Source organism: Pyxicephalus adspersus, chromosome 7 (assembly GCF_032062135.1).
Source record: "Pyxicephalus adspersus chromosome 7, UCB_Pads_2.0, whole genome shotgun sequence".
NCBI lineage: Eukaryota > Metazoa > Chordata > Amphibia > Anura > Pyxicephalidae > Pyxicephalus > Pyxicephalus adspersus.
The window spans coordinates 35,837,531-35,861,945 of record NC_092864.1 but is presented as its reverse complement, the minus strand read 5'-3'; the positions used below and the strand labels follow the sequence as shown (position 1 = coordinate 35,861,945).

Sequence of the window (24,415 nt, the reverse complement as noted above, 5' to 3'; positions counted from 1 at the left end):
CAGCTGCCTAACAGTGTGTGCTGGGGATGCTGATAAAATACATCAAGCTGCACGGCTAAAGGGAAGCAGGGGCTGATGCTACTTCTTTATTCTCTTTGTTGCTGCAAGTGACATTGCTGGGCAAAATAGGCTGTGTGGGATACTGCAGTGGCGCACAGCAGAGAATCGTCGGCCCGATAAGAGGTTCCTACCACAAAGATGAGCACTATGCCACTTTCGATTCATGTATTCATATATTACATGCTTAAAAGTATAGATTAGCAAAATTGTTTCTTATTTTCCCCAAATTTTGGAGAAAATTTCAACAAAAAATGTATCATTTTAGTAAATAATGAAGTCATATTAATAATGAGTCAATAGTGAAGGCAACATTTAGACCTGTTAGTGTGCCAAAAATGGCCCATAATTATCCTATTTTCATCTTTTATTCATTCTCTACTTTTCAATGACTTATTTGCAGACAAAAAAATAGCACCCTAGAGAACAGCAACAGTGCCCAAAAAACAAATATGTAAAATAAATTATATTTATTAACAAAATAGTATACTTTCTAGTAAAACTTTTTTGTTCAAACAAATTTTGTCAAAACAGCCTAACAAGGAATTAAAATTTTATACTGCATATCTCTTTTTTTGTTCTACCTTACTTATGTTTCTACATTTATAAAAACACAATGAGTTCAAAACATACCACCTACAATGTCCTTCAGTGGAATAAAAGTAATATGATGTCGATTGGTAAATATATTATCTGCTCTCAATGCCATTTTTTGTTCTGTAAGGGCTTGTTTACACTACAGCACATATGAAAACACATAAAGAAGTCATACACATTTTTTTTATTGCGCTATGATGCATTTTACTTTTCTCTGTAGTGCATTTTTTTGCAGAGTTTTTAAATACTTTCTGTTGTATTTCTTCTTAACCCATTGATGCACAATGTAATGTGTCTGATTTAATAAGCTCTTCAAGACTGGAGAAGATACAGTTTCATCAGTGGAGCTGGGTGATCCAGCAAATCTGGAATAGATCTGGACCAGGATTTAAAACATTTGCTAGCACATGACTTTGAAGAAATCCATTCCAGGTTTGCTGGATTACCTAGCTTCACTGATGTAAATGTATCCTCTCCAGCCTTGAAGACTGTTAATAAATTAGGCCCAGTGAGTTTTAGTGTGCTGCAATGCAAAATCAATGCAGTATGTCCTCAGCACACACTAGTGTGTTGGTATGATATGGGTGCATTGACAGTGATGGTATTTACTTTGTGATTAACCTTGATCGTTCAGCTACTCAATACACTTGGTTTGAAAAGAGCCTAAATTATGTTTGTATTGATTTTAGTACAAAATGGACAGTGTCCTAACACATATATTAAAAGTAACACAAACAATAGAACATAAAGTGATAGAACATGTTGCTGTTAAAAGTATGGATGGTATAGTATTCCTAAACCAACCTGAACTTATGTTGTTGTCTATGTCATGCTTAGCTCTATCATAAAAGACAAATCTTCCATTAAGTTGCCTGATCCTTGAATAAAACAAGTCAGTGCCGCCATATGGAAGAATGATTGCTATGAGCTTGTTTTTCCCCACAGTGCCAGTGCTGGCCAGGATTCCGACTGAAGAGTGATGGCAAGACATGCGTAGACATTGACGAATGCTATGAAGGTTTTCCCTGTAGCCAGCAGTGCATCAACACCTATGGAACATATAAATGCCTGTGTACAGACGGCTATGAAATACACCCGGAGAACACAAAGGCCTGCAAAACTCTATCAGGTATCACAATGGCATTTTTGTACTGATGGATGACAAGGCATGTGGGACATGGATAAAGTATTTTAATATGCAAGGCAGGGAATAATCCATCTGATTTCCTTTTTTCCTGCTCCTCAGAAATCTGATTTTGGTTCCAGAGTATATTAAGGAACAAATATGAATATGCCAAGTTCATGCATACCCTGTTTCCCCGATTATAAGGCACTCTCTTATATTTTTTGAAATGCCAAAATATGCCCTGGGTCCTATTTTCAGGGGATGTCTTATTTTTTCATGAAGAAGACTACAGTACACATTTATTGTTGAAAGTCACTCATGATCACTCATGTTCCATTGATTGTCCCCTTCTGATCACTCATGTTCCATTGATTGTCCCCTTCTGATCACTCGATGCCATTGATTAACCCCTTCTGATCACTCTATGCAATGATTGTCCCCTTCTGATCACTATGAAATGATTGTCCCCTTCTGATCACTATGAAATGATTGTCCCCTTCTGATCACTTACTCGTAATTAAGTGCAGGGATCTCCGTTAGGGCAGGGACCAGCAGCTTGCTTCCTTGTTCAGAATCGCGGGGGCACGTGTGCAGGCTTTTTACTTGCAGTTTGGCTCAGGAATAGACAAGCCCTGCAGCCAGCATCAAAGACACACACGCTGCAGCCAGCATAAAGGACACACACGCAGGATCAGATATCTGGAGCTGTCTTATAAACGGGTGAGTGTCTTATTTTAATTATTTTTTTAAAAATCGGGGGTGGCTTACTTAATGGGGATGTCCTAAAATCGGGGGAAACACGGTATATATTGGTTCCTTCTCTGGATTACAGAGTACAGGGAATTTGAAATATGACCAGTTGATACAGATATCCAGGTCTGATAACCACTAAAATTTCATTTGCGCTTAATCTAACAGTCAAAAACACTCAACAAGGGTGAATATTAACATACCCAAAAGAATAAACTTTTATTTATAAATATCTGCACCCTAAACTACCAAACTGAACTGGTTTGTAACAATAAGGGTCAAAACCTCATCTATCCTGCTGCCCATGAAACCTACCATTCCTATGCATCCCTTCTAGCTTTGTGTCCTCTTTATGACTCTTGTTTTGAACCCCTGTCCCCAGCCATCTAGTTGTTCCATCCTCCAACTCCTAAGTCTCTAAATAACCTCAACCTCATATACTCCTTAACCTATTTTTGTTTTTTAAAAGTATTTTATTAATTTTTGATCTGCAGTAAAATAATGTTTGGAGATCATTTTTGAAGGTCTTTGCTTAGACATTTCCATAGGGTAACAATGTTTGTCCTGGTCTTTCAGTAGTGTCCCTGTTTTGTCATCCAGCCTAAAAGTAGTTAAAAGTGGTTGTGCTGAATCTAAATGTTCAGACCATGGTCACCATCTGAAAGTCATCCCTGATGATCTACAAATACTGGTGGTGCAATTGCATGTAGACAAAATAGTCTCAAGGATGAATAAAACATATTTATATTATATGTGTTATTTATGTTTATGATACACAATGCTTTAGCAAACTAAATAAAATTCACTTAGGGTTTAGTTCTACATGAAATAAATAAAGGACTGAAGCTTGTTAGCTACATCTAATGGTTTTATATACCACAAAATCTTTGTTTTGTTACATTTATGTGTATATATTCTGTTTTGTTACATTTATGTGTATATATTCTATATATTGTATTTTCTATACTTAATTATTTATTTTTAGATAAATGCACAGTGGAAGAGTATGCAATGTTTCAGAATGGTATTACTCCTAATCAAACATACCACAGGGTCACCACTTGATAAAGGGGTATTACCATCATGAGATAGCTTACCCCTCCTCTGAATGTTGATGTTTTGGTTTATTAAAAAAGTATGTCACTGTGTTTTCTATGTTTAGGACATTGGTTTGGGAGCTGTACTCCTTTTAAAGATCTTTCCTATGTGTACCGTACGAGTCTGTTTATAAATGTTTTTACCCAGCTTTTTCCTAAAATGTATACTTTTTCAAATTTATTCATTTAGAAAATGTGTGAATCAAATTTACTCCCAGCTTCTTTTATTTTTCTAATTCAGTTTAATGTGTAAATGTGTCAATGAATGGCATATGAATCATCATATAGAAATTAGCTTTTATTAGAGTAGTACAGCTCACCCATAGATCTGCTTGATCCAGTGTGCGAACATCATGAAATACCTTTCCATAAGTGTCCAAAGAGTTAATGTAACAAAAAAATTATTTTGAATGTGTGAAATCATATCAGACTGCTAATAGTCACACTTTATAGTGCACATTGTAAAGCTTTAGTAAAAGCTCATATTTGCTGTCAATAGCCCTACAACATTCATTAATGAATAAAAAAAAAAGATCAACACACAAAGACATTATTAGCACCTTTTTAAACTGTGATTAAGATGTGTGTGTGTTGACAAAAACACAAATTTAATGACTGCTATCATTTGGATAGTTGTAGTGTTCAATACTGCAGGAATTAGTTACTTTACTAAGGTTGGCAGCATTGACATACAAAGACCACCAATTAAATTCAGAAGATTATTAACCCTATATTGTAAGGACACAGCTGATGACAACACTTCCATACCCTGGATTTGCCTGCCATTGCTTGGGTTTCGAAAGCCTTGCTTTGCTTCCACTATGTCGGTGAGTTCTCAGGTGTCAAACCAGCGACATGGGAAATATTGTTGCACACAACATGCCGGCTTCTGCTCTTCCAGAGACTGCAAGCTGTTTAATCCTCCAAGCGATGAAAAGCTGCTCTCCGAACTGATCATGGCTGCTGGAAGGCCTCTGATCATTCAGAGATCAAAGCAGAAGATTGCAATGAGAAAAAGAGGGTCAGCACACATCAGGAAACCAGAACGGTGCTGCTTCCACCTATCATATATGTTAGGGTCTCGCTGAGCTGAGGGCAGGGGACATACAACAGACTGGGGAGGTTCATGGGCTGTCGGTTGGGGTTATATATATATATATATATATATATATATATAATATGTGTGATAATATTACTTGTAAGGGACCGTAGCTAGTGCATGGATGAACAAAAATAATAAAGCTGTTGTGGCTGGGTAATTATGCTTTGATTCATCTGTTTCTGGCTGCTTTTATCCCTTGTGGATTTCCAAAGTGAGCATTTCATGTAGATTTAAACTATAAATGAATTATAATTTATTTGCAAAAGTATTGTGTATCATGACCAATTTTTTATTTATTTATTTTTGGCAAATCACTGTTTTTTAGTGATCACCAAACACCAAAACTACAGTGGGGATGGGGTCAATGGGAATATGTCCCAAGTAAATAACATGCTAAAAAGACATAGAGAGTTTTCATAATTCAAAATAAAGTCAGGAAATACCATTTTTAATTCCACCAACTGACTTATTTTGGGTCCACTGCAAAGCTCCTAAAAAAAATATCACAAAAGTTGTTTGGGGTAGGTGGATCAGTGTTGGAGCATACTCTAAGTAAAAGAAGTAGAAAAACTAAAAGTGATGATGTCACGGGATATAAATTAAAGTATGCAATGAAATTAGGTTCTAATATGTCATTAGCATGTTGATGAGGGGGAAAAGATGAAATTAGGGAAGGCAAAATATTGTATATAATATACATACTCTTCTGTTTACCTTCCTGCACAATCCCATCCAATGCAACTCTGTATCATAAAACATTGATGTATGATAACTGTATGATCGTCAGGGAGATACGGACCTGCATAGGCTGGTCCTTATTGCAGATAGGGACAGGCAAGGTCCCTTTTGCAAAACGTATTCTTGCCTGCCTGATCACTGCGCATCTGTCAAAATTTGCTGAGCTTAGCATGCACTGAGCTGTGCTTGGGCGTGCTGGAACTGAGTAAACTCCTGTGCACCTCTGTGGGAGTTACTTCATCCCAGTCCTGTCAATCAAAATGGCAGAAGATCAAAATCGGGAAGATGGCAGTGCCCACAACAGAATGGGGCCAGGTGAGTATTCCCAGGGTTTAGATCCACTTGAATTATCCTTCTGCAATTATTAGTTAGTTTAGTAGGTGAGATTAAGTTGTGCAAGTAATATGCAAAGAATAATCCTGTTTGTTTTAGATTTTCTTGCATGTGTTCAGATATTCTTTGCAAAGTAAACTGTTGCCCCATCCAATAAGTCAAGTAGATTATCCCTTGTAAAGTGAATATTGCACCATATTAGGCATATTAAGTTGCTTTTATGTATAAAGCTTCCATGTGTAGCCCTCCAGAGGACCTAAGAATGCTGTTGGATGCTTCCATCTTGGAAATTAAATGTATCAGGTTTCCACTAAAACTGTTTGCTTAATAAACACAGGTATAGCAAAACAAACAAAACCAAAAAACCATATTGCATTGTGCATTTACAAAAATATCTATTGTGTTTCATACATGTGTTCTGTGCAATGGCTAAAGCGAAACCTAACATTGTGTTTGAGTTTAGCGGACGAACCTTTCCTTCTCCTTGCTGACCACCATGAAATAAGAAGAATGAGCACAGACGGATCCAATTACACAATGCTAAAGCAGGTTAGAGGTTTTGCAGTGTACATATTATCATCCTAACACCATTATGGCTTCCCACACCTTATTAGGACCTTAGGTAATGGAGCAATTTTTACTTCCCATGTCAGTTTAATTAACACCAATTATATTTTTGGCGTTCTGTAAGGGTGACTTTTTTCCCAATGACCTGCAAAAAAAAGAGACAATCTTTCCACTGACCACCACACTAATATACTGCAAGCTGTGGATATAGTAATTATAGCCGGGGTTCCCTAAAGACCTAAACGTTACTTTATGGGTTCTCTCACGTTAAAAAGATTAAGAAAGGCTACATTAGGGCAACCGATTAAAAAAGAATGGGCTGCCAAAGTACAATAACAAACAAAACATAGCACAAGTCCATTTATCACTATGAAAAGGCATTAAAATGTGCTACATTTTGTTGCAGAACTCTACAATGCAGGTGTGTTGCATTAGTGTATTGAGCTGCCATTGAATAATATTACCACCCCAATGCAGCAATGCATTTTATATGATTGACTATGTGTTGCAGCAGTTCGCACATTACTACAACACAAAGGTATAAATGGGCCCTCAAGGTGTATATAAACTTTTTAAATTTAATTTATTTAATTTTAGCAGAGTGGCACTGATTTGCCCTTTTTCAATTTTGTATTGCTGGCTATGTCCCCACTGGGCATGTATGTCCCTCTTTTTGTCTTACTGACTATTGAGACACAAAGTGAAGGGAAATCCAAAAGTTGTCAGTCGAACAGTAGTTAACAAAATATTCCTAACCTTTGTGATTTCTTTTATACTACCCACCACCACCATCATGACCACCACCACTTGGAAACACAGTTAAAGATTCTGTGCGAATTTCAAAAAGTGTTACAGACAGCATAAAAATAATGTGGCAGTGGTTGTAAACTTGAAACATTTAGTTATGAATGCACCATTGCTTTTCGTGGTGTAACATATGTGAAGTCATGCTTTTCTTGTTGAAGCACCAGGAAGGTGGAAATAAACCAAGTTAATAATGTGACACGTTTATTAAATTATATTTACCATTTTCCATGGATTCCAAGCATTAACATATAATTATAATAACATAATTACATAATTATGTAATTGTATGGGTTAGACTACCCACAGGCCTAAGATGGGTGTGTGTGTGTGTGTAAATATTAAATATATATATATATATATATATACTACCAACCTAAAAGTTGCTTTATTAAAAAAGGTACATGTAAGATGGTGCCAGTTCAAATCAAACTAACCAGAGATGATCAGAATAATCAGAATTCTGCAAAATGGCTGAAAAATCAATTTGTATGCCAGACCGTTGCAATTTTTTTTAGCTATGACCTGAAAAAGCACATTTTAGACAGCAATCCAATGTCTGTGGGTAGTCTAACTCTGTTTAATAACTCCTTTATTAGTACAAATCATATTAATTACCGTACCTGAAAAATTGTGTAGGTAGAAATATTTATAATTAACAAGAAAGTCTGTTCTAAAGTAAAAATATGTAACATTGTAATGTTCTAATTTGATCCCATTGACCTTGGATGTGTCCGTTCGTGATGTGTAATATCTACTCCTTATCATGTTCTATCTGTATGACTGTGCCCTTCCAGTAATTGGCAGCTTAACAACATTATCAGAATGATTGTATTCTTTGTCAGGGATTAAACAATGCAATTGCAATGGACTTTGATTACAGAGAAGAGGTTGTGTATTGGATTGATTCCAGCAGATCCAATGGAAGTCGCGTTAACCGGATGTTCATCAACGGGAGCGATGTAAAGGTAAACATTTTATAACTTTACACTATAATAGTTTGGGGTCAACTTTAAATCTGAATCTTTTGTTCTGTATCAAAGATTAAAATAAAAATATTTAAATGTATGATACAAAGAACTCAGAGTCTTGTAAAATGGATAAAGTCACAGCAGGTACTGCTTGCTTTACAGCTCCCTTTGTTTGATTAAAACCTTGTAGTGAGCTCTCTAAAAGAAATTCCTGGCTGTGAGTTGTAAAAGCATCAAGCTTCTTTCAGCATTCTATTAACAAATAAATAACTTTTTGTTAAAAATTTTAATATACACTCTTTCGTAAAGAAAAGAAAAGCATGTCGATGTGCTTATACTTTAATGTTTTACTTAGACTAAGACCGTTTTCACTAAGGGTAATCCAACATTTTTTTTAGCTGTTACTAAAACGAGACCTTAGAGAAAATGTTTCAACTGTCCAAACTTTCCAAATTTTTTCAACAGTCCTAAGAGGCAGTTCCACAAATGTTGTAGTTTACATTCCACAGACAAGGAAATAAATAAAAATCTTACCATTTGAACAGAGACAGCAAGAAAAAACAATTTATTTCAATGACAATGTTCTTTATGTTTTTTTTCCTTTAGGTAGTACATAACACAGCCATACCCAATGCCCTAGCTGTGGACTGGATTGGGAAGAATCTTTATTGGTTTGACACAGAGAAGAAGGTCATTGAAGTGTCCAAGCTGACTGGCTTGTATCCCACCATTCTGGTTAGCAAAAAGATTAAATTTCTCAGAGATCTGTCACTTGACCCACAGAGCAGGTATGGAAACAAGGATGCCTTGTACGCAAAGTGGATATGTTGAATGCAGTTATTTTACCCTCTGTACAGTTTATGCTGAAAATTTTTTTCTACAATATTGTTATGCTTTACATAACATACATAAACAATATAATAATTATTAATGCCACACATGCAAACTATATAAGTGCTAACCCAAACCTCTAAAAGATTTTATTTTGAAAATGTTAACATGATGGATCCAGACAAAAATCAGAAATGAAGGAAAGACCCAGGAATGGTTGATGTACAATGAGTTGTGATTGTATAAGTAAATCTTACCTTAATAGTAGTTGAAGGTCAAGTGCTAGGGACAAACTGTTGAGAGGTCTTCCCAGAAAGGTCAAATAAGTTTTGCCACCCACACACACTCTATTTTAATGGTAGATATAAAGGATTATAGAATAACAGTTTGAGAATCAGTGTCATCTATTGAAGAGTTGGGGTTGTTACAAAACAGGTGCCCATCTGGAATTATGCAGATTACATTTGGCCTGTTGTTGATAGTTCTACTGGAGGCTCTGTCTTTTAGAGAAAATAGGAAATAATCATTTTGCAGCTGTCCTCACATAAGTGGAGAACCACTGAGCAACGAGTGTAATGCTTGGTAATTTTTTTTAGAAAACTATACCTGTAAACAATGTGTCCTATTGGGCTTCTGTAGCTGGTTTATGATCAAAGTCGTGTAGTCCACATCATTAGGTGAGGATGGACAATGGGAACAATAAAAACATAAGAATCTCCTGGTATTGGTAGATCCAGGTACCCGGATCAGGGAATGCACAAAGGTATAGAGTAGTTCATGGATTGAAACTCGAATTTCAAACAATACAAGTTTTGAACTGCCATCGTCTAGTGGCAAGATTGGCTGAACCCTACTATACCTGTCAATTCCAACTCAATCATATTTCAGTCAGATTTTGCAAAGTCAACAGAAAAGAGGCAAAATCAGGAGGGAAAGATGGCGTTCAGATCAGTAAGCAAAGGTCAAAGACAGGATCACAAGATAATTGAGGGCAGTACCAGGAAGACAGAGGTGCACATTGGGTCACAGGTTGCATGGTAAACCTGGAGACCACTTGGCAATCTTTTCAAGACAGGGCTGTGCAGGTCTGCGTTGGTTGGTGGATCCTTCCTAACTGTAATAGTGTATATCTTTCCAAACATCCTTTATATATTGCACAGACTTTTTGATGTGAGTACTGCCACTGACAACAATCAAATACACATATTACAAGCACACATAGGAAAATTACTTATGATTATTGTGGCTGTAGATCTTATTAATTTAGTGCCCTTCAAGCATTTTAAACATTATTGCAGAGAGATCACATATAGAATTCCTGCAAAATGCCTCCCGGCCTATTTTTTAGCCCCGGAAGCCACAGAGGTTAATAGCCTGGCAATGAGGTGTCACCTATAATCTACTCTTGCTGCTTTAGATCATGGGTTTAGAACTGCACTTACTGAACCAAATGGACATGAGTGAAAAGTGAGACAGCAGACTCAATTTAAACCTTCTTCCACACCATGGGGCATAGGCTGGTAAATATCCCTTTCCATCAATATCAAACTGGGCTTGCTATTTTTCATGAACAATTTTTTTCTGTTTGCTAGATTGGTAAATGTGTCTAGTTTTAGATTGGCAAAACGAGCTTCTGGGCTTGTAAAACTAAATATTCATTGTGCTGGAACCTTGACGTTTTTTCTTAATCCTATAGACACTGTTGGGTTTATTACTTAAAGCAGTAGACTGTTTACCTAGCCTGGTGATCTTATATACACTGCAGTCATCCAATTATGTGCAAGGAAAGTTCCAAAGTACTCATTTAATATTTTCAATCTTATTTTCAATTTTGTGATTGGGTAGATGAAAACATTAGAAGTTTGATTACTGATCTTTTTACTCCAATCCTAAACCCAACCCTATTAGGCAATTAGACTAATTCATCATTGTATTTAACAATGTTGTGTGCATCATTTTATGTTTTTACCAGTCACCAGTTGCAGGAATAGGCTAACAGAATAAATATAATTTAAAGCGGGATCAAATACATTACAAATAATATACAAGCAAAACAACTGCAAAATTAAAATGGGGAAAACAAAGAAAAAACAAAGGATTTTGTTTGAATCACATATATAACTTTCACCTATTAGTTATTTTCACAGGATTGAATGCTTGCTATCCACACCTGTTTTTTAAAGTTTTTCTTTACTTTACTGCTTGCATTTAAATTAATGACTTACTGGAACATCCTTACTCCTGATCTGCCATTATTTTTATTTCCTTTGATCTGCTAGATGTGCATGCTATCCTGTGCACCAGTCACCAGCCAGAGGTTAAGCTAATATGGGACAGCTGACAAGTTTTTAAAAAATGTACATTGTAATGTAAATATACATTTAAAAAAAAAATCTAAATTTGCAAAAAAAAAACTAGTGTCCATAATATTTAAGGGTTCCAAAAGATAGTGCTGTTTGTCCTAAATTACAGCATGACAAGACCTAAACTTTGTGAGCATCATACAACCTGGCCTCATGCTGCAACTCCCACCATCTCAAAGATGGGTATCATTTTATTATAATTGACCTGGTGCTTCAAAGCAATCCTCTGGGCTAAAAAAGGGAGGACTTGCCATTCCTTCCATGACAAAGTGAAAACAATACATTTAATATATCTAAATCCAAAGTTTTTTATTGAAGAGTAGAGAAGGGGTAAAGTCTTACTCAGTATGTTGGATAGTCTATTTATTTCTGTTTTAGAATCAATTGGACACCAAGAATGTTTCAAACGTCCTAGCTAGAAGCCAGCTATCAATAAAATGTTGAAGCTTTAGATGCCTTTCATTAACTTTTTCATATTACATTGGAACTAACGTGCTGCTGTTTGTTCCCTACTTGAGATAACTTTCTACTCTTGTTAACTTTCCCAAAAAAAGAAAGTTTGGGTAGCAGACGTGCCTAGGTAGAGTATACTGTATTTATTTGTCCTAAGAAGTTTAAAGTTCACCATCTGCGCATTTTGTGGCACTTTAGGGGCCAATTTTTCAGGACAGGTGTACATTTTAAGGCTATAGGGTTGCTGGAATCTGTGGAGTCTCTCTCTCTTTCTCTCTCTCTCTTCCTACTCTTGTCTTACTATCCAGTTGACTACATTCAAAGTATGAAAAGTTCAAGGTAGGACACGAGACAGCTGTAGACTTGACTGAGTTTTGACTGAAATTCAAATTTAGGATCCACATATTAGATCAGTAAACACGTTACCATAAAACTTACATTTAGACAAGGTTTTCTGTGGTTGTTTAAACATATATGCTTTATTTGAATATCAATAACAATTTTCTAGAGATATTTTTAAAGGTATTGATGATAATTTAAGCCTTATTTATTAATGCTCTCAAGACTGGAGAAGGGTGTTTTTAAAAGTCATTTGGTATTAGCTGGCAAATGTTTTTAATCCTGGACCAGATCCATTTCTGGTTTTCTGGATAATCCAGGTTCTCCCATGGTAGTCTATCTTCTCCAGTTTTGGGGAGCTTTATTAAATCAGACCCTTTATTTGGATTTGACACCTGAACTGCTAAATTATTACCTTTAACAATATTGTGACTGTTATTTAGAATGTCTAAGCAAAATTGAAATTGGTCTTTTTGATTCTGCGTCTATCAAGGAGGCTTGTAATGTGCTGTGCTCATATAAACTCTAAAATGTTTATTAATTCTTTCTAGGTATTTGTACTGGATAGACTGCTGTGAATATCCACATGTGGGTCGTGTTGGAATGGATGGAACCAACCAAAGCGTTGTCATAGAAACAATGATTTCTAGGCCAACAGCACTGACAATAGATTATGTCAACAAACGAATCTACTGGGCCAATGAGAATCATATTGAATTCTCTGATTTGAATGGGTTCCATCGTCACAAAGGTAAGTCAAGCACTTGAAGAAGAAAATTGACTCTGAGATGAGCTTTAGCCAATATTTGAAAAATGGTTATAAAATGTATGGTTGTGGTGGCAACAGGAAATGATTTATGTTATAATCAAAGTGTTATTGAGAAACTAAATAGGTTTTTTAGAAACTAGTCTTCCATGGATCCTACAATACTTTCTGACTGCTATCGGCTAAATTGCATTTTGGTAGATGTTGGGTTCAGCAACAAAAAATCAACAAATTGGGTAGTCGCAGTGTGAAAAAAAATTGGTTACCATTAAACAATAACATTTTATACTTGTAGGATGGAAAATGGGATATTTGAACCTAATCAAATATAAAATGGCAACAGCAGCCAGTGCATCATTGTATCAATGAGCCGAACCTGAAACACAGTGACCCCCAATTTTTTTTATGCTCCCCCACACTGCAAAAGATAGGCTACTATAGGAGAACCTGGGTGATCAAGCAAACTTGAAATGGATCTGGACTAAGAATGAAAACATTTCCCAACTAATAGCAAATGATTTTTAGTAAAACAAATCTGAGTTTGCTGGATCACCAAAGTTCTATGATAGTCTATCTTCTCCAGTCCTGGAGAGCTTTAATAAACAGGCCCATTGGATGTCCTTGTGATTCTTTTAATCGTGGATAATAAACACCTACTGGACTTACAAGGAAACTGTGCCTTAAATTTAGACTTTGGGACTACTCTTCAAATTAGACTTTTACATTTGTTTCTAGAACCATGTGGATCAAAGAACAGCCTCTAAGACTACTAATAATACTCCTAGCATTCAATCAATACTGTTGGGATAAGGATGAGTATTTAGGTTACGTTGTATCCTCATATTGCAATACGTTTTTTTTTCTCTTTTTCAATACATGTCTCTCATGTGCAAGTTGATTCCCAAATGTAATGTACATGGACATCTGTAGGTTTCAGTATCCTCATATGTACCAGCTTGTGTATTTCCCATAAGTACTTTGTTCAGTGTCCCGAATTATATAAACTGTTTATTCAATGTCCTAAAATACACAATTTGCTCTTAGATATATCACCATCATATCATGAGAACAAGAGGACATAATCTTTCAGTATGATGCAATATTCCAACCCACTTGAAGAACTGTTTGTCAGTTGTGAAATTCAATAGATCTACAGTGTGAATGTGATATCATAATAGCCACTTAGAGCATTAAGGAGATAATTTGAACATTGACTCTCCTGAGAAGGATCAGTAAGGGATGTCTGTGTAAACATCAATATTTGAGCAAATATCTATAGGAAACTGTGCAGCATGCATGACATAGATATGCAGTTGATTTTTGTAATGCATGGAAAACAAACCCAAAGGGTAGGTAAAACAGCTTACTTATATGTGTATTCAACTGTTCCCCTGGGTCAAAATGGGAAATATGGGAATGTAAGCTGCCATGTTTCCTGGAAATACTAGCTGCTTGGCTCACATTCCAATGTTATGGCTATGCAAATGCTGTGCATGTTCAATCTCTGACTTAAGATAGATGAATGGTCTACAGATGTTCTGGGAGTAGCAAACATTCTTTGAATTTGTAAACCCACCCAAGTCAAAACTAATAAATTTGAACTGATGTTTACCCTGCCAACTGCTTGGTTTGTAAGATACAGAGCAGACAGTGTTGCCAGTGGCTTGTTGTTTCCTGTCATCAACTGTCAAAAACAATGGACAACAACGGACTCCCAACCTATTTTACCTTTGCTAGTATCCAGTTTGTGAAAATTGCAAATGTTCTAGTCAAACCCACAACAGGACACAGAAATATTAAAACCAGATACAGCCAGAAAACCACCACTTTTTTTAGAAAGAGACCAGCAACAACAGGTCCTGTATTTTTCTCCTGACAGGTGTGCTTTAAGCTAACACTGTGCAGTACAGAAGTTTTCAGAAATAAATATCATATTCAGCTCTGTGCAACACTTGTAACTTTGTTAGGCTACTGCTGTCAATTTAATTTGAATTAAGTAAAATTTCAATTGGCTATCAGCATATGGGACCAAAAAATGTTCTTATCTACGGTCCCTTGGTCTGGGTAGCTCCTGTTTACACAACTGAGGTGTATTTGAAGCAGATGTTTTAACTGAATTGAACAGAGTCTGCTGAGACACCGCAAATGTTATAAATCTGGAAAAAGTTTCAGTAATGACATTTTCAGTATAAATGAATATACACCACTTGCTAAAACAGTTGTGCCTGCCAAAACTTTTTGGAAGTCACAAAGACACAATGACACAAATTTTAAAGTTAAATAAATAAGTCTGCTTGTTTGCTGCTATCCAACACATTTTATTGCCACTTTGGATTCCTTATTAATCTCACCCCAAAGTCCCCTATTATGATTAATAACAAAGAGTTCAATACTAGAGAAGCAAAAAATTACTGCCTTCAATACCCGTATGTACTTTCAAAAGCTGACAATCTCCAGTAACAATTAGCATTAGATTTTTATTAATAATTATGCAATTTAGTTTTTGATATACACTTATATACAACCATACATGCATACACACACACATCATATATGCATTATTTTATATGTTCAGCAATACAAGTTACATTTTTTTAATTTTTTTTAAATCACTTAAAAAAAGGACGGTGGACATAAATATTTCATATTTAATATGTGCAGAAAATTGATGGGGGACTGCAAGCAGAACAGCAGGGTTTTGCTGGATCAAAAAACAACTAATGTTGGAAAGTATACGTTAATAACAGGGTCATAAGATTAAACAGTTAACTGACTTGGAGACTTTCTGCCCTGCTCAATGTGGCTCTGAAAGGTGTTGTGCTGCCCATAGGACGGGAGCACACACTGACTGGGGTATCTACCCACCTCGTGACTTCACCCTGCCTTTTTCAGTGACCCCTGTTTGTCTAGTTGCCAAATTAAAGCTCACCCAGTACCTGACCACCTTGGCCATTATAGCTTATTGTTACTTTCAGTAACTGCTGTAGTTGTTTATTTTGGATTGACACTTTTTTCTGACCTTTGTTCTGTTAAACCATCTGGGTTTTTGCATGTGCCAACCTTATTAGTTTTCTCTGTTACTTTATTACCTTACCTGATTTGTTGCTTACCCTTGTTTGACTTAGGATTTGTCCTGCTGTCACTCTGTTTTGGTTTGATGCTCACACCCTCCCCAAAAATTATCTTCCCATTGTGTGTCCCAGGTTCTCCATCCTTGTTGCTATTCTTTAAGTAGCCGTGGGGGTAACCAAGTATTAGGACTGAACCACAAGCTTCCCAAGCCTGGTGCTTCCTTGGTGAAGTTCAAAACAGAGTCATGAAGCTTGGGTTGCTTTGGAGCCGAATTCAGATTGTATTTAAAGAGAAACTAAACTCAAAAATGTCTAAAAAAAAAAAAAAAAATCCACTTACCTTCAATCCCGCAGCGCATTTGTTCGGTCAGGAGGTGTCTTCAATCAGGTCCCCCGTTGTCCCGGCATTCGTCTCCAAGCCAGAGCGCCGGGTGCCGTCATCTTCGCCTCTTCTTGCTGGTTCTTCTTCCTACGTCACCCGACCCAAGCACGAGATTGTGTGACATAGGTTGGAAAAAATGCGTGAGATCAGCAAATTTTTCTCACGAAAAGGCTGGTTCTGCTCATGCCCAAGATGCTCAGGCATTGGCAGAAAGACCAATCAAGAGCCTCCTGGGATGCGTGACGTAGGTATCCTGGGGAATTTGCGCTCCCATTCATTCTCGATCATCTAGGCAGTCAAGAATTAGGGAGAGGTGCTGCACCCTTTTAAAGAAAAAAGTGTGTTGCACTTAAAAAACAAATTAACAAACTGATTTTTTTCTTACATTGAAGGGTTGTCTACCCTTTTATGTAAAGTGAATTTTCTGGGTTTATGTACACAAAAAATTGACCAAAACTGCATAGAGTATGGCTCAGCCAATTAGGAGGATGGATTCTGACAGCTATTACTGTTCTGGCCAGGCTTGCTAAGCCTTTCAAAAGTAAAAAGCCCCTTAATATGCAAACCAGACCCTTTAGAAAAACTTTGAACATTTTTAGATAGAAAAATAGGGCAGCGAGTATTTGTGCCCCCTCTCCTATCCATAAAAATGCTTCTGGAATATTTCACAGACCAAAAGCCAAACACTAAGCCTACAGGCTACATATCTCACTTGAAGGGGATGTGATGCTTGTGAGCAAATTTTGCTCTAAATAGAATTTGTCATCATCTGTCATCCCTTCACTCTTCAATAAACCATGAAACATGCCACAGAAACATCTCCGTGTGCACCCTTTTTACACACCAGTACATAAATTAAATAAGTTCAGTTGTTCTAAAGGGCCAAACCGACTGCAACCGTTTCCGAATGATGCAGATTCATGCCGCCGGGTTGGGTAATGTGCAGAGCATTAACGACAATTAGCAAAAGACGACGGAAACACACATTTTATTACCCATAAATCATTGACGTGCCTTAGGCTGGGGAAGAGGGAGGGAAGGCTAATCCGCTTTTGTTTTTATGTATATTCGATGTTGTGTATTTTACAGGTTGTTACTTTATAACAATAGAACTATGCTATTGTTTACAACACAATAAAACCTAATGGCAAGCCGAAAAGCAACCCTGGTTACCATGGAGACACTTTTCAACCAGTAAAACATTGAATTATATTGCCTTTTTCCAGCAAGCTTGACAGCTCCAATTATAATCACTGAACATAACTGGAACTCATCAGAAACTTCAATTATAACACATTTTGACATAATGGAGATCAGCTTAATACAATTCTTTTTTTTTTTTACCTAATGTGTTTAATGTCCTGAATTATTACTAGGAAGGATATGTGGAATTCTTTTTCCCCAATATGAAATATACATTTGGAAAAAGCATTAAATCACTGAGCTTCAATGCAAATTAGTAAACTGTTGTGACTTTTAGACAATTGCTTGTAGGCTCTTATTGGATATTAAGATGCTTGGTTTTAAAGGTAGTTAGAAAAACACAAGTCATTTTAAGTTAACAAGTCAGTCAATTGAAACTGGGTATGATTGAAATTTAATAAGCAAAGGTTTCCATCAAGCAGAAATGAGTATCCAGATCTGACCAACATTCCAATATGTAAGAATGCACTTACACCACCTAGAGCAGGAGGTTCCTGTGATACAGACCAGTCACTGCTTTTCTCTTTCCTTGAGCAGGGTGATTGGCATGTATCCACCTTTGAATGTGGACCTTGTATTTCCCAGGTTTAGGACCCCGCATCCTACTAAGTCGCCGTCTTTGCTGCTGACTCTTCTGGGTCCACTACAAACCTCTTTGTCCTTTGGGCTTTCACTGATGATGTAACTCTTGTGCATGTACCAAAGTTTCATTGACCTTGGCATCTACTTCTGTTCTCAGTGGTGCCAGAAATAGAGCTGGGCTTTCTGCATGGCTCATGCACCATGAACAATAAACACAAGACCGTCAAGAAATGGGAAATTTTTTTTTGGCAAAAGAAATGATGCGTTTCTCCTCCTCCAAACCATCCAGCCCCTGGTGGCTTTGTGAACTTAAAACTCGCCTTTGTGTTACAAAGATGAAGAAAAGTTTAGTTGACACTTTAGGTCAGTGTTTCTCAGCCAGGTTTCCTCCTAAGGTTTCTAGGGGTTCCTTAAGCAATAAGCAGTTTGTGACTCTCAGGTCGGTTTAACTGACTCCAATGATTTTTTTGCCTATCTCTAAGGGTGGCAGCCTTCCTAATGGCCAGGAAATGTAAGAGGCATTCTTCCAACTGACCATCACTCCAAGATACTGTAAATTCTGGATATAGAAATTATAGCAGAGGTTCCCCGAAAACCCGAAAACTAATTCACACGGTTCCTTTGTGTTAAAATGACCGAGAAACACTGATTTAGGTCCAAAATTGAAAATGTTGCATCTCCATAGATAGAATGGAATTTGTAAGTGTTGGCACAGGAAGTCTCTTGGCAAAATCATCATCATTGAAAAAAGAAAACTAATGGTAAGCAGTAATGTATATCAAACCTTTGTTCTTGGATTTAGAAAAACTTAAATAAAGCATTTTTAATTATAAAATTTTGGGCTTGGTAAATTATATTTTCAGTCTATTCATGTGATAAGAGTGTAGGGCAAGTCACACTTCAGCTATATTTTTCCTTTGCAGGAATCTTGTTTTTTTGGCTGTTGCAATGTAATTAGAGTAAAGCAAACCTTCGGAACACAATATTGTTTACGCATTTAACCAAGCAAGTGAGATTAGTTGGCTGACACTGAGGGAAAGACATCTGGTAAGATGATAAAATAAATAGTAATGTATCACAAAGTGACAATATGATATCAAGCAGAGAGAAGGATATATAAAGACAGGTATACTGGACCTTCCAATCACCTCCTGTGACCTGCAATGCAACCTATAGGCTGATGCAAGAAGCAGCACAATGTGAAGTTGACTTTTGTATACTTAGAGTTAGGAGGTTGAAGCAGTAAAGGAACACAAAGACAGGAAGCAGGATGCATATATAAATGTAATAAATGAAAAACATATTCCTATTGACCACAGCAAATTTTCTGATTTGAGCAGATGTTGGATTATTTACTTAACCAATATGGTAACCGTTGGCTTCTGCAAGAATATCAAACAGTGGTGGATTTTATTAAGCACAAAACACATAGCTACCTTAGCAGAGCCCAGACCTCAGGGGGGCCCATGAGGATACTAAAAAGTTTGTAAACTGCAGTGCACCTTAGGAAATTAAAGTAAGTTGTGTTGAAATGGTCTTTGACCATTTTTTTAGAAGGTGATCAGCAATTGCAGCCTTTGTATTATTAGTTCCTTAAAGGTTGACACTTGTAAACTTTGACAGTTGTACAGTCTCCTCTGCTGTACTGCTTAGTCAGATAACTACTTTTTGCAATGTGCTTCAGAACCTTCAATGAATATATTTTAGCTTTGAAGAGGATGGGTATGATCTAGCCCCTTCCTCCCCAGCTGGACTGTCCAAGCCCAGCCATTTCATTCATTGATTTCTTTTAGTTAATGAAGCAGTATCTTCCTGTTTTCAGCAAGATATGTACATGACCCTACCTGTTCTTTTCACCAACTAAGATCTTCCGTCTTTTGCACATAGAAACACAAGCATGCTTCTGCATAAAATCTAACTCAAAGTGCTGTATTCCAAATCCTGTAGAAATGCTTAACCAACCCATGTTAGAGGGAAAACACTAATACCTGTGTACGTTGGCACTTCTGTACAACCCTTTTAAATTATTGAGGGGTCATTTAATTAAAAACATCCTGAGACCCACAGTAAAGATAACCTCACTGTTATACATACTTCGAAGCTCAGCCATAAAGTCCATGTAACTGCAAGAAGTGTCCAAGGTGTTTATGTTGCAAATGCTTTGTCTCCTTACTGCAAAAAGTCCATTGACTGGCAGATTCTATGTAAATATCGCAAAGTCTTGGTAATGTTCCCCCAAAGTAATACAAAGGCTTACAATTTTTCCTTATCTGTGGTTATTACATTAATGGATGTCATCAGCTTGTGGTCATGTAGACAAAATCCACAGGTACTGTACTTTTCCTAAAGCCAATGAAGCCCTTTTAAAGCTAGCTTACAAACTGAAAATATGTATACATATTTTGCTATCGGAACTTGCTTTCCGCAGATGTATGTTTACGTCTTTGTTTTGTGGACAAGCTGTAACTGTGAAGCTCTTAATTATTTTTCCTCCTGACTTCACCTCTTGAGAACTTTGCAACACTGAAAACTTTATTTGATGGAATGGTTACCAAAAAAAAAAGGTGATTGTTACCCACAGAGCCTTTTAAAGTTGGTACATATTCTCAAATTGATATATTTTGTAATGTGTGTGCATTGCTCTGAATACTTAAATAGGTTTTCATGGTTTGCCTTTGAATAACAAGTCAACTGGCGAAAAGTAATTTAAACTGTTGGATAAAAGTCAGATTGTGTTATTAGATAAGTGACACCAGGCTTGGAATACTAATCTTGTCGTAAATGATGCCTTTGGTTGATTGAAAAATCTTTTTTTTTTTTTTAATTAAAAAAAGCTTAGCTTTGAATTAATGTCCAATACAACAATACATTATTTTTGTCTTTGGTGCTTTCTTTATGCCTCTGTCAACCTATTATGGTTCGAGAAAATATCTCTTGGTTTTTAAACTGACAAATTTGCACTGAGGTGTCTCTTTTTTTCACTGTAAGAAGTGTCGGCTTTCAGGAGATGAAACTTTTTGCCTTTTATCATTGCTGTATTATGACAAACCAGCGGTAGGTCTGAAATGTTGTCTTTGTAGCTGATGATATTCATATGCTGTAATAGTGCTGAGATATACTATCATTTTCACTCACAACGTCATCTATGTTTTCAGCACTGATTGCTTTGCTTTGTTCCGTTCGGTCAACGGTAGGTTTATCATAACATAATGTAAAGTTGTGAATTGTGTTTTTGTAGATCTAACATCAAAAATAGATTTTTACCATGCATACCACTTAAGAGGTTGTGGGCCCCAATGTTTTAGTTTTACATTTGTTAGATATTCATAGGCTAAACCATTTAAAAGCTATATTTTATAGGCAGACCGGTAACAAGATCTTCAATTTGTATTTTATTAGTTTTGAGTTTTATCTAGGGATACAATTGGAGTTTGCCATTACTATAGGTTTCAAGTAAATCCTGTGGGTTTGAGACCGGTGGTCCTGGCAAACATATGGGTATTTTATTACCATAATGTACTGTATGGCCTATGCATTTTGGCCTGCAGGCTTAAAAAGGGTCAATAATGAAGGGTTTTTGAATAGGCCAGTTCTCTTCTTATCAAAAGAAGGAAGGGTTGGTTTCAGAGCAGCCATAATGGCAGTGCAGTAAAGAAGCTCTAAGGAAAACTGTATAGACAGACAAACTGTATAACTGGACTTTATGATTGCTGGCTTTTTAAGCAGACAACATCTATACAGCCTTATTTGTTGTGAATATTGGAGGCTTTTTTTTATTTACCTTTATTTTGTGGGTTACTTGAGGTCAGCAACGGTTTTCATCTGCTATCCCATCCAGGACTTAGTATTTTTATTTCTTTTAATCAAGTGATATAAATCTTAATGGTCATGATGGAAATTTGCCCATAGTAAAGTCTGTTCTGACCAAGCAAGTTTTAAAATTAGTCGTTGATGCACATATCAATCACTATGCAGAAACTCTTTACAATCCAAATCAGGACTTCAGTTCTTTTACAGATGCTGAACACTGAGCTATCTGCCATGCATGTTTCTCTTTAGTAGGCAAGCCTGTTGCTTTGTAAGTTCTCTGTAAGTCATCTCCTGCACTGTGCAGGACTGAGCATCAATGGCCTGGCAACCCACCACTGCACTGCAATCTTGATTTCCACCTTATTTCATTCCTTAGCTCTACCCAGCCTCCCTTACCCAGCTCCTTAGGTCTGCCCTGGCAGCAATTCATTCCAGACCCAGCTTTTTAGACCCCCTTGTACACAATAGTTTGTGCCCCAACTATTAAGACACTGCAGTTTCTCCTGCTGCTGTTCATGGATAGACCTGTTTCAGGTTGCATGTGAGCTCTGATTGCAGGGAAAATCTTGTGTTGTGGCACAGTCCTATGTATCCTAATAATGTGCTGTCCCTCTTTTCATAACATCTGTTCTGGAAATTTACATCCTGTCTCCATGTTTCCCATCCTCCCTTTCTGCCAGCACCTCTTGATCATATCACCATGCAAAACAATTCCACCTTTGCAGTACTGCCACCTTTCCCTCTGACAATATCACTTTTCTTTCTTTTTCTTGATACATTGCACCCTCCTCTCTCATCATTCCACCCTCTTAACCCTTTTCCCATAACTCTGCACAAGTGTTTTGCAGTTTTGCCCTCTTTTTCTCTGTATCACCCGGTATCCCCCTCCATCTTTTGCCCTGCAGCTGATGAAGCTTGCAGCAATAGCAACCTCATGCATGTGGGCAGCTGATTGTCTGACACCATCAATACCTGAGGCATAAAGTTTTAATAAAAAAACGTTGGTAACCCTAGGGGTCACTTATACATGTGTAATCCTTTACAGAGGCCAATTCTTTTAAAAATGCTGAGAGAACACTAGTTTGCATAGAACATTTGACATGCTTTTTTGTGTGCACTATATATCACTTTTTTTTCATTGTATTTTATCAAGGACCTTAGTCTGGCACTGCACAGTTTTTGAGCTTACAGACCTTTAGTAGGGGGATTTGTGTTACTATTCTTACATTCTCTGGAGCAGTAATAATAATAAAAAAAAAAAAGGACAGGGAGCCTGACAGCTTGTCACTGTAATTATTCACCAGAAGTTATGTCACAGTTGTATCTGTCTGACTTTTCCATATTAAATATTTTAGTTGGTTTTCTTCTAACCTTGCACATTAATCTTTTCATTTCTGATTACAGTTCCCAACCAAGATATCCAGGGTGTGATCGCCCTGACATTATTCGATGACTACATCTACTGGACGGATGGGAAAACCAAGTCCCTGAGCCGTGCACACAAAACCTCTGGAGCTGACAAGACTTTGCTACTTAACTCTTGGCATACCATATCTGATATTGAAGTGTACCATGCCTACAGACAACCTGATGGTAAATATCATTTAGCTATATGTATGTTTAATTGGAAAAGAAGATGTGGTATTTAAAATGCACATCCCACTTATTCACCAGTTCCATGTGAGCAATGCAGCGGAATAGATAGCACTTTTGCATGTTTACACAGGTGATTTTATATGTTATTGTTAATATTTTCATAAGTTGTTAAAGCATTGCTGCCCATAACTTAAAAATTATTACCCAAATATGTTGTGGACTTCCCGTTTTGTTTTTTTTTTTTGTTTTGTTTTGTCATGTAGAGCTTTTTAGATTACACATTGGAGGCAAAGATCAACCCCTGCTAGTACTCTATCTTCCTGCCTTAAACTTGCCTACCTGTCTTTCTTTGTCTTTTAAAACCCTCACTACTTATCACACTTCATATCTCCCATCCCATTGTGTGTTACTTTCCCCACCACCTAGATTGTAAGCTCTTCAGGGCAGGGTCCTCTCCTCCTCCTGTGTCACTGTCTGTATCTGTCTGTCATTTGCAACCCCTATTTAATGTATAGCGCTGCGTATTATATTGGCGCTATATAAATCCTGTTTAATAATAATAATTTAGTGTCATTCTTCCCATTCCTTTTGTGCAGGGAGGTAGACTAATGCAGGAGTTTAACCAAAACAGAAGGAACAGGTACATTATTTTATTAAATGCAATTAGGACAGATGTTTGTCTCAACATATTATTAGGCAGCGTGGTGTTTGTTACTGTATAAAATCCTCACTGTGAGCTAATCACAAAGAAATAAAAAAAAAAAAAAAAAAGAAAAACTTTATGGAGCCTAGACATTCAATAACATCTAGAGCAAACTGTGCTTTGATATGCAAAAAGTACGCAAAAAAAGCTTGCAGAAGAGCTCAGTCCCAGCTG

General features: G+C 36.8%; 1 protein-coding gene across 1 annotated transcript in view; it reads left to right on the top strand.

The window, feature by feature from the left end:
• Positions 1-24,415, top strand: part of LRP1B (LDL receptor related protein 1B) — a 500,403-nt gene that overhangs the window by 370,345 nt on the left and 105,643 nt on the right. The window contains 6 exon segments of the mRNA XM_072419083.1: positions 1,600-1,783; positions 6,264-6,349; positions 8,017-8,139; positions 8,749-8,930; positions 12,680-12,879; positions 23,347-23,535. Coding sequence (XP_072275184.1) covers positions 1,600-1,783; positions 6,264-6,349; positions 8,017-8,139; positions 8,749-8,930; positions 12,680-12,879; positions 23,347-23,535 — 964 coding nt within the window.